Source organism: Lynx rufus, unplaced genomic scaffold (genome assembly GCF_022079265.1).
Source record: "Lynx rufus isolate CCGP_SWC_20201006 ecotype Redwood Valley unplaced genomic scaffold, mLynRuf1.p SCAF_2, whole genome shotgun sequence".
Classification (NCBI taxonomy): Eukaryota; Metazoa; Chordata; class Mammalia; order Carnivora; family Felidae; genus Lynx; species Lynx rufus.
The window spans coordinates 160,877,814-160,888,846 of NW_025814834.1; the positions used below are offsets into that span (position 1 = coordinate 160,877,814).

Genomic DNA, 11,033 nt, shown 5'->3' on the forward strand with positions numbered 1-11,033 from the left:
TGATTCAAAATATATTAAGCTATATTTAGTAAATTTAAGCTTTATTAATTTTCAAAGGATCTTTTTGTTGAGGTATAATTAGCATATATCATTCTATTAGTTTCAGGTGTACACCATGTTTTAATAGTTGTATATAGGGGCGCTTGGGTGGCGCAGTCGGTTAAGCGTCCGACTTCAGCCAGGTCACGATCTCGCGGTCCGTGAGTTCGAGCCCCGCATCAGGCTCTGGGCTGATGGCTCGGAGCCTGGAGCCTGTTTCCGATTCTGTGTCTCCCTCTCTCTCTGCCCCTCCCCCGTTCATGCTCTGTCTCTCTCTGTCCCAAAAATAAATAAACGTTGAAAAAAAAAATTTAAAAAAATAGTTGTATATATTGCAAAATAATCACACTAAATCTAGTTAACATCTGTCACCACACATAATTACAATTGTTTTTCTTGTGATGAGAACTTTTAAGATTAATTTTTCAGCAACTTTTAAATATGCAATACAAGTATTATTAACTATAGTCACCATGCTGTACATTACATAACATAACTTACTTATTTTATAACTAGAAGTTTGTACCTTTGACCCCTAACGTTTTACCCACTCCCCATCCCCTACCTCGGGCAAGCACCAATGTGTTCTCTATATCTGTGAGCTCTGTTTGTTTGCTTGTTTAGATTCCACATATAGGTGAGATCATGTAATATTTGTCTTTCTGACTTATTTTACTTAGTATAGTGTCCTCAAGTCCATCCATGTTGTTGCAAATAGCAAGATTTCCTTCTTCTTATGGATGAATAATATTCCATTGTATATATACCACATCTTCTTTACAAAGGATATTTTTTTAGAATGTAAAACTGTTACTCAAATATAAAATAAACACATCAAAGATTTTATTTAACTCATTAAAGAACCAGTAAGATGTTATAACCAGTTCAAATGACAGTTCTAAGAGCGTGTATATGTAAAGGCAATCAGGAATGCCACAATAAATTTAGTCATTATCCACTGGCAATAATCAATTATAACTCCATTGGACAAAATTCACTTATACTTTATAGACAAGAATCATCTGTATTACTCATAGTTTTATTCAACTTATAAAGTTGTAAAATAGATCAAAGAGATTGAAAGGTACAGATAACTCTGAAGGGCGCACCAGACAGGATTCCCAGTAATTTTTGTTTTTTTACTCTTTCAAAGTCTTTCACACAATTTCATCTGATATTAGATTGAAGCTTATCAGTCACAGTTTTATCCTGGTGACATTTTAACTGTCCCAACAATGTAAATACACATGTTTAAGGCTTGTCTAGAAATACTTAGAGATCCATATAGCTGCTTATTTCATCTACATTTAAAAAAATATTATTGGAGTATAGTTTACATACAAAGCCATATTAGTTTCAGGTATACAGCATAGTGATTTGACAATTCTATAAATTACTCATTGCTCACCACCTTAAATGTAGTTACCTTCTGTCATCGTATAACATTATTACAATAGTATTGACTGTATTCCTGATGCTGTATTTTTCATCTCTGTGTTGCCAGAGGGAAGGTCGGTTGGGGGAGGGGTGAAATAGGTGAAAGGGATTGAAAGGTACAACTTCCAGTTATAGAATAAATAAATCATTTACGTTTTTAACTGCCATAATTAAAAACCATGGGGTGTCTGGGTGGCTCAGCAAGTTAAACATCAGGCTCTTGATTTCAGCTCAGATCATGACCTCACAGTTCATGATTTGGAGCCCTGCTTTGAGCTCTGTGCTGGCAGACAGTCTAAGATTCTTTCCCTCTCCTTCTCTCTTTGACCCTCACCCGCTCGTGTTCTCTCTCTCTCTCTCTCCCCTCTCTTTATCCCTCTCTCTAAATAAATAAATAAAATTTAAAAATAGTTTGTGCTAGATAGGAGCATAACTAGCTTTTTCCTAGTTATAAGCAATTTTTGAACTATTACTGAGGTTCTTTACATACCTTTTTAGGTATGAAAAATATTTCATATTTTTCTCTTCCAAAATTTAAAAACATTTTCCTTAATGTATACTCTGTGTGTGTGTGTGTGTGTGTGTGTGTGTGTGTGTGTATGATTTTTGGAAATTTTTATAATTATAATAAAAAATATATTTTGGAAAGAGAATGAAAACTGGTATGTCAAAATACAAACCTAGTACAAATCAGTGTTACAGAAATTCAATCAGCTTAGTTTTATCAGAGTAAATTGAATGTCTGGCCATCATTAATTTGTAGAGGATACAGAGTCAAATGAGCTTCCTAATGTATCTTAACTGAATTATCTTCTCTTGCAAGCTGCTGCAAAGATATTATCCTTATCCTTGAAAACATACAAGAATAAGGCAATGTTCTGGTTATGTAGGTAATATGTCCTAAAAGGCATTACTGAGTTTTATTATAAATGTTTCTAAGTGAAGATTTTGTATCAACATGCAGAAAAGAGCTGTGAGTCAAAAAAGTAAAATCTTTCTAGAGACTTAAGCGGTTTTTTGGCTCTTTTTCTCTTGGTTGATTCTTCACTAGAGTATCAAACCACTTGACCTAAAAGCATTTTGATGAATCTCAATAACTGGTGAAGTCATTACTGAGAATGCAGTTTCTGATCCTGCTGTGGAATGAGGATGAATGAAAAAAGAAAGCGAAACCATACAGCTCTAGTTTAGAAAGTTGATAAAATGCCCCCAAGGGTATTTAAGAGTGAATGAAAAAGAGACATTGAAATGAAAGAATTTATTATATATCAGGTAAAAGCTGGTCATGAGCTTTCTAAAATATTCTTGTTCACACTCTAAAAAAGTGATGATACTGTTCAGGACAGAACAACAGGGTCCAGTAGAGTATCAATTAGCATGGAAGACCTGGCACATAAGGTCTTTTGTTTGGTCATCAGTTTACCTCCTAGACTACGCTCTTCATTCACTGTGTGTTTATATTCTGGTTTGTAAGGCTTTTCTCCATCCAACTTCAGCTATAATCACAGTGAACTTCCAAATTCATAAGAACAAACCTCCCAGTTGCCTAACAAACATTTTTGGATTTCAACAACCTGTAAACTCATTTCCATAGACATGTAAAAGCCTCCTTGTCACTTGGAACTGCCCGACCTCTTAAATTTTAAGTTCTTGTATACTTGTTTGTGGGTAATTCTGTCTTTTCAATTCTTTTCTTCTGTTACTTTCACTACACGCTTGTTCAAATATATTGTGACACTCAGCCCTCAAATAAACTTCCTTATAGACTTCTTTTCTTTTCATTTTTGGTGTATCATCCAGAGTTCATATCAGTTATTCTTTTCTCCATTTCATTCAGTTTCTCTGAAGTCCTTTCATTGCCTCCACAATGTTAACTACCCCAACTGCCACCTTGGAATAATCCAACTATCTTTACTTCTTGCATTCCGGTTAAAATGGCTGAAAGAGATTACTAATTTGTAGATTTACACTAATATTAATTATATGGCCTCCAACTTGAGCTGCTCCTTTAGTTGCTTACTATTTTTCCTTTTACTCACAAAAGTACATACATGGCAACAAGAACTTTGCATATGTAATTAAGAGTACTAATTCATCAACCTTTAAATAGAGAAATTATCCTATATTATGCAGGTGGGTCCAGTGCATCACATGAGACTTCACATGTAGGGACAAAAAAGAAAGAGAGATTCAGAGTAGAAGGATTTGATATGATATTGCTGACTTGAAGCTGGAGGGGGTTATGTGGAAAAGTGAGAAGGAAATGAATTCTGACAACAACCAACAATTTTGGAAAGAGGACCTCACAATCTGGATCAGAACCACAGCCCTGGCTGACACCTTGATTTCAGCCTTGTGAGAACCGAAGCAGAAAACCCAGATGATGATCCATGCTGTGCCTGGACTTTTGATCCATGAAAACCGTGAGATAATAAAATGGTGGTTGTTGTCAGCCAATACATTTATGGTAATGTGTTATACAGCAGTAGAAAAATCCAAACTCTTTGTTGTTCCTTCCCAAGTTTGCTTTGGTTAGTCTAGGACCTTTGCATTGCCATATAATTCAAATTTTAATAAATTCAAAGTACCTAAATTTAATACATTTAAAATAAATTTTAATCTAAATTTAATCTTCTATATATTTAAGACAAATTTATTTATTTATTTTTTTTCCTTAATCCAGATTTTTTTTTTATATATGAAATTTATTGACAAATTGGTTTCCATACAACACCCAGTGCTCATCCCAAAAGGTGCCCTCCTCAATACCCATCACCCACCCTCCCCTCCCTCCCACCCCCCATCAACCCTCAGTTTGTTCTCAGTTTTTAACAGTCTCTTATGCTTTGGCTCTCTCCCACTCTAACCTCTTTTTTTTTTTTTTTCCTTCCCCTCCCCCATGGGTTCCTGTTAAGTTTCTCAGGATCCACATAAGAGTGAAACCATATGGTATCTGTCTTTCTCTGTATGGCTTATTTCACTTAGCATCACACTCTCCAGTTCCATCCACGTTGCTACAAAAGGCCATATTTCATTTTTTCTATTTAAGACAAATTTAAATGTTAATTTCTATGCAAAAGACTCTTGACATATTAATTGGGATTGCATTGAATCTATAGATAAATTTGGGGAGAATTGACATCATGATAATATTGTCTCCCAGTCCTTGAAATGGTAGAACTTAACATTAATTTAGATCATTTTTACTTTTTTCAGCAATATTTTATTATTTTCAGGCATAAGCCTTGTACATCTTTTTAAAAAATCTTTTTAGGTTTATTTATTTTTGAGAGAGAGAAGAGTGCGTGAGCAGGGGGAGGGGCAGAGAGATTGGGAGACTCGGAAGCAGGCTCTGGGCTCTAAGCTGTCCGCACAGAGCCAGAGGCGGGGCCCTGAACTCAGGAACCATTAGATCATGACCTGAGCCGAAGTCAGATGCTTAACCCACTGAGCCACCCAGGTGCCCCCCCATCTTGTATATCTTTTGTTAAACTTACATCTAAGTGTTTGTTTGTTTTTATTTTTTTGATGCTATTGTAAATAGAATTCTTTCTTAGTTTTGCTTTCCAATTGTTTGATCCTGGTATATATAAATATAATAGGTCATTATGTTTCTCTTACTCTTCAGTGCTTTTTAATAGTTTTTGTTTTGTTTTGTTTTGTTACATTTTGTCCATAGTTTATAATTGTTATCTATTTAATACATTTATTATACTTAACTACTACTATTAATTACATTTGCAAGGTCTCTTTTGCCATGACTTCTACTCTGCTACTTGTCCAGATATAGCTACTCTCCAGAGATCCAAACTCAAAATAGTTATAGCTATTTTCATGGAGTATTAAATTCAGGCATTCCTCTAAGGATTTTAATGTTTATTTATTTTTGGGACAGAGAGAGACAGAGCATGAATGGGGGAGGGGCAGCGAGAGAAGGAGACACAGAATCGGAAACAGGCTCCAGGCTCCGAGCCATCAGCTCAGAGCCTGACGCGGGGCTCGAACTCACGGACCGCGAGATCGTGACCTGGCTGAAGTCGGACGCTTAACCGACTGCGCCACCCAGGCGCCCCAACCTCTAAGGATTTTAAATGTATTTGCTTATTTACTTCTTACTAAACCGTATGAGTTAGTCTGTCCCTTTTTAAAGATGAAGAAAATGATTCAGATAGAGTTCAAATAATTTGCCCCAAATCACGCAATCAATAAGCTGCAGATCTGGATCCCAATCCCAAGCAGAATAGCTTTACTACCTTTCTCTTAAACCATAAGCCATTCCTTCTCGCTCTTGGTCATTACCACATCGATAGCCACGCTCCTTAAACATAACGTTACCAAAAGAGAATTCCAATCTTTCTCTTCATCTGGCTGTTCTTCCTGTGTTTCCTATGCTGACGAATACCACTAATATCTATCCAATAAAAGGAGTTATTAAGTATCAGTGCACCTGGATGGCTCAGTCAGTTAAGAATCTGATTTTGGCAGGTCATGATCTCACAGTCTATGAGTTCTAGCCCCGCATAGGGCCTTGTGCTGACAGCTCAGAGCCTGAATCTTGCTTCAGATTCTATGTCTCCCTATGTCTGCCCCTTCCCTGCTCGTGCTCTGTCTCTCTCCAAAAATAAATAAACATTGGAGTGCCTAGATGGCTCAGTCAGTTAAGCGTCCAACTTCAATTCAGCTCAGATCATGATCTCTCAGTTTCTGAGTTTGAGCCCTGCGTTAGTCTCGTGCTGACAGCTCAGAGCCTGGAGCCTGCTTCAGATTCTGTGTCTTCCTCTCTATCTGCCCTTCCCCTGCTCACACTCTGTCTCTCTCTCTCAAGAATAAATAAACATTTTAAAAAATTAAAAATAAATAAATAAATAAATAAATAAACAAACAAACATTAAAAATTTTTACAAAAAGGAATTCTTAAATGACACACTGTTCTAAGGATTTTATATGTATTAACTCATTTAGTCTTTTACTAACCCCCGTGAATTGGATATCCCCTTTTTAAAAATGAAGAAATTGAGGCAAAGAGAACTTAAATAACTTGTGCAAAAATCACATAGTCAATAAGGCAGACTTTGTAGACTTTGCCTTTCTTCTCGTCAAGTCCAGATTTCTGAGTATATCTGAATACAAATGAAGGGTTCCATGATCTGCTTGCTCTAAGTCTGTTTCTCCAGGCTTATCTGTTCCACTGTTCTCTTTCCCAGAACTTCATGACCCAGAAATTAGAGTGTTGTCACTTCTCAGAGCATGCCAAGCTATGCTGTCATCTTTGCCTTTATTTTCGCTGTTCGTGCTATCTAAACAAATATATGTGAACAAAATGTTCTTCCCTTTTACTTTCTGCCTGAAAAGTGGAATACCATCTGAATGATATCATTTAAACTGAATTACCTCTAAAGACCCTATCTCCAAATACGGAAACATTCTAAGGTACTAGAGTTTAGGACTTCAACATGAATTTGGGGGTTGGAAATGGGGACACAATTCAGTCCATAATGGAGTCCTAGAAGAAGCTTGGATTTAGTGAGCCTTCAGTAAAAGTTTTGCAAATCAGAGCATAGTCTGATTTCGATGCTTTTTTGGGAATCTATACCAGGGCTTATGGGAATTATGTTACAGCCAAGAGAAATCTTAGAAACATTAGCCTGATATGCATATTATTGAATAAATTATGGATATTATTGATATAATAAAATTTTATGAAATAAGTGGAGTTCTAATTTTTTCCCATTTGTATATGTCTATTTTAAAGGCATCTACTTTTATATTAACACCCTGAATAAATGTTATACTTTTAGTCATTTAAAAATATCTCATTCTATTACTTTTTTTCCTCTTAGGGCTCAAGAAACATATAAAAAACACTGTGAAGAAAAATTTGTTATTGATATGATTATCTTTCAAAAAGCATGTGAAAGATTTCAAGATGCTAAAACAAAAGTTGCGCTTGTGAGAAAGAATTTAGTCTTTAAAGTTCCCAATGGAACAACAAAATGAACCAATGCCATGCCACATCTGTGGTCACTTTGAATTATGGCTATTATATTTAGTTAAAGGACTTTGAAATAATACTATTAAAGAAGAAATACTGTATGTAACAAGATGTATTTGTATATAAATCTTCTAAAAATATGCAGAATAAAGCATTTCTCTTCTTGATCATAATTTAATTTAAATCAAGTTAACTTGACACCCCCAAAGGTGCCTTATATATCCAGATGTCCAAGGAACAATTAAAACTTATTTCATTAATTGCAGGAAATAGTGCAAAGGCATTACTTATATTGTTTCATATCCCAAGGATAGAAATCCTAAAGCTATTTTCAGTTTCTCTGGCATGGTAATTTCTGCCCCAGCTGCTGACTTTTATTAAGACACTGTGTACTTTCATTAGTTTCATTACCTACTTTCACATATTTAATTATATCTTCTTTATTTTGTTAAAACAGTATCTGAATTTTTTTACTTCAAAATAAAAGTTTCACCTTATATAAGTGATTCACATTCTTATAATAATTTAAAAAATATAAGATATAAAAGGGAAATTAAACATTCTTTTTGGTTTTCTTAGAGATTGTAAGATTTTTGTACATTTACCTGATGTATTTGCCTTTTGCATATATTTGAGAGAAGAAAGGAGAGACAGAGACAAAAGACACATAGTTATATAATTGTGTTTATAAAGTATACAGAACTAGTATATATATATATATATATATATATATATATATATATATATATATAAATTTTAAGCCTAATGTATATTCAGGTATAAAATTAGAAAAAATAGAGATATAAGAAGATATAAAATCTTTTGTAAAATTTAAGTTAATTTTCAATAGTTTTTCATTTTTCTAGAAAAATAAATGCCTCAGATTTATTTTGACATTCTCACTTAATACAATGTAGCTAATGCCATTTAAATATCTCTTTAATATTTGGGGCACCTGGGTGGCTCAGTCGGTTGAGCGTCTGACTTCGGCTCAGGTCATGATCTCATGGTCCGTGAGTTCAAGCCCCGCGTTGGGCTCTGTGCTGACAGCTCAGAGCCTGGAGCCTGTTTCAGATTCTGTGTCTCCCTCTCTCTCTGACCCTCCCCCATTCATGCTCTGTCTCTCTCTGTCTCAAAAATGAATAAATGTTAAAAAAAAATTTTTTAATATCTCTTTAATACTCATCAGTTATATATGCAAATTTTTAAGTGTTTATTTTTAAAATTCTCTTATTTTATTAGTCTATGGTAAATTTGCAAATATTAAGTATTTTACAACAGCAGTTATTCACTTGTGCTTCTATGCTGGGCTGCCAAAAAATGCTTATACTATTTTCCTAATTTTGGTAAAATATACCTGTCTATTTAATTCCATGGCACCAGCTCTCACTTTTCCTGTTAATTTGCAGATAACTAATGAGTAAGTCATATTGATATTTCTAATTATTCTTCAAAAAGAACAAAGCTAGATACTGTGAGGTGGTAAAAAGCATGACAGATATAGGTTCCCATGACAAGTTAGATAATCTCTCTGCTACCCCAGTTTTCCATTCTGTATTTGGAAACAATACATATCTTTGGTGAATTTAATGAAAAGAACAATCCTTGTCATATAATATTATTATGAGACTTCAATGAGAAGAAAACACATAACGCAACACGATGCCTTACACATAGTATGCACTTAATAAAGGTAAATGTGTAGTAATGGAGACAGAAGTCTTTTCTGTGTAATTACAGGAGGATTTGTCACCTTTTTATGTAAGAGTTGAGAGACAAATGCCATTAAGAAATAGAATTTTTTTGCATGATATATTTGGATATAATTTATACATTCAATCAGTAAAATTTGTTGAATGTTGACCTTCCTTTATTTTCCCATTTCATATTTATCTTTTATAACCTTTATCACTCAATAATATCCTTGATCATTTCTATCTATCCACCTGTGAGCTTCTTGAAGCAAAAACTTTTTATACTCATCTCTGTGTTTCTATTAGTTTGTACTAAGGCAGATATTATATTACACACAATGTTTTGTTTTGTTTTGTTTTTTATCTCTTTTTCTATTTAAGCTCTGTCCCAGGTCAATCTAATGACCTTTATTGCCACTAACTGTTTTGAAGAATAAAAAATCTATACCTCTAAGTTATATCTTTAAGTATACAATATGCCTCCTAAATTTCCAAAAGCATGCTAGGCTTGGAAGACCTAAAATATTTTTTTAAATCATACACTAAAGTGGAATTCACTGTGTTTTTATTTACCATTTCCTCTCTCTTCAATCTTGTTTCTTTTTCTATATTCCCAAACGTCCATAGATTCATTACCATCTAAATGGTTTTCCATATTAAAAGTTTAGAAGATATTTTTTATTGCTTTCTCTTACCCCAGTACATCTTATGAAATATGAAACCCTATAAATTCTATTTGCAGAAAGTCTCTGTGTCAGAGACTGTCTGGCTTTTCACCAAACCTATTTCCTGTTTCTCTAGGACACAGTCTATATTTCCCAGCCTCCCTTGCACAGTTAATTGGAGCACAGGACTGAATTTTGACCAATGAAATCTGAGTAAAAGTGATTGCCAACTCTTAGGTGTGTACCATGCACTGTCCTATGATCTTTCTCTTCTTTGGCCACCTTGGAAAACATATGCTAAAAATGGCTGAGCCACAAGATGAAAAGAGCATCATGGGTTCCTGAATCACTGCTTGTACTGTGATCAAAAACACCTGTTTTGGAAAAAAAAAAAAAAAAAGACCTGTTTTGTTCCTTATATTATCCAAAGGAAAATTCAATGATGTTAAAATAAAGGCTTTGTAACCCAACCAATTATGCCAGGCTATCAGTTAATAGTGATTTAGTCAATAAAGAGCTTGCTACCCAAAGTAAGAGTGCTGTCATCACAAAATACCAGCATATGTGTTGTTGGCTTTCCTGGATAGTGAGGAAACGAACATTGAGAATGAAAATATGGACATTTCACCTGGTAGGTTTACCCAAACATTCATTCCCAAGAAACACAACTTCCTGCTTGTAAAATGTTGCAGTAGTCTTTCATTAACTTTAGCCCTACACATAGAACTATATGGAGATGTTCCAGAGATGACTGGAACTCTATTCATATTCTCCGATGCTCTGTTTCCTCTTGATGGAGACTTATTAACCAAAGGAAGTTTGGAGATTCCCAGCTTAACGCATGGGAGAAATCTCGGCAGCATGAAACAAAAAGGGGGCAAACAGAGGAAAAATTCAGTAAAAACTTCTGGTACTGTTGCTGTAAGAAACTAATAGCTGCTTCTTCTGAAATGTTGATGCTGAGAAAGAGGTATCAACTATATATCAACTATGTCTTACACATTCAGGTTATTTCCATGTTATTGGCTATTGTGAGTAATGCCTCAAGGGAAATGGTGGTGTGGATATTTCTTGGATATAATGATGGATTGATTGATTGATTGATTGATTATAAATACCTAGAAGTGGAATTTTTGGATTATGTGGTCATTTTTTTTTTTTTTTGAGGATAGTGCCTTGTCAGTGCAGAGCCCAATACAGGGCTCA

At 34.6% G+C, this 11,033-nt stretch overlaps 1 protein-coding gene across 1 annotated transcript in view; it reads left to right on the forward strand.

Annotated features, from left to right (window-relative positions):
• The window catches only part of LRRIQ3 (leucine rich repeats and IQ motif containing 3), a 200,020-nt gene extending 192,547 nt beyond the window's left edge, over positions 1-7,473 (forward strand). The window contains exon 7 of the mRNA XM_047082700.1: positions 7,317-7,473. Within this exon, the coding sequence (XP_046938656.1) occupies positions 7,317-7,473 (157 nt within the window). The remainder of the gene's footprint in view (positions 1-7,316) is intronic.
• Positions 7,474-11,033: the final 3,560 nt, after the last annotated feature.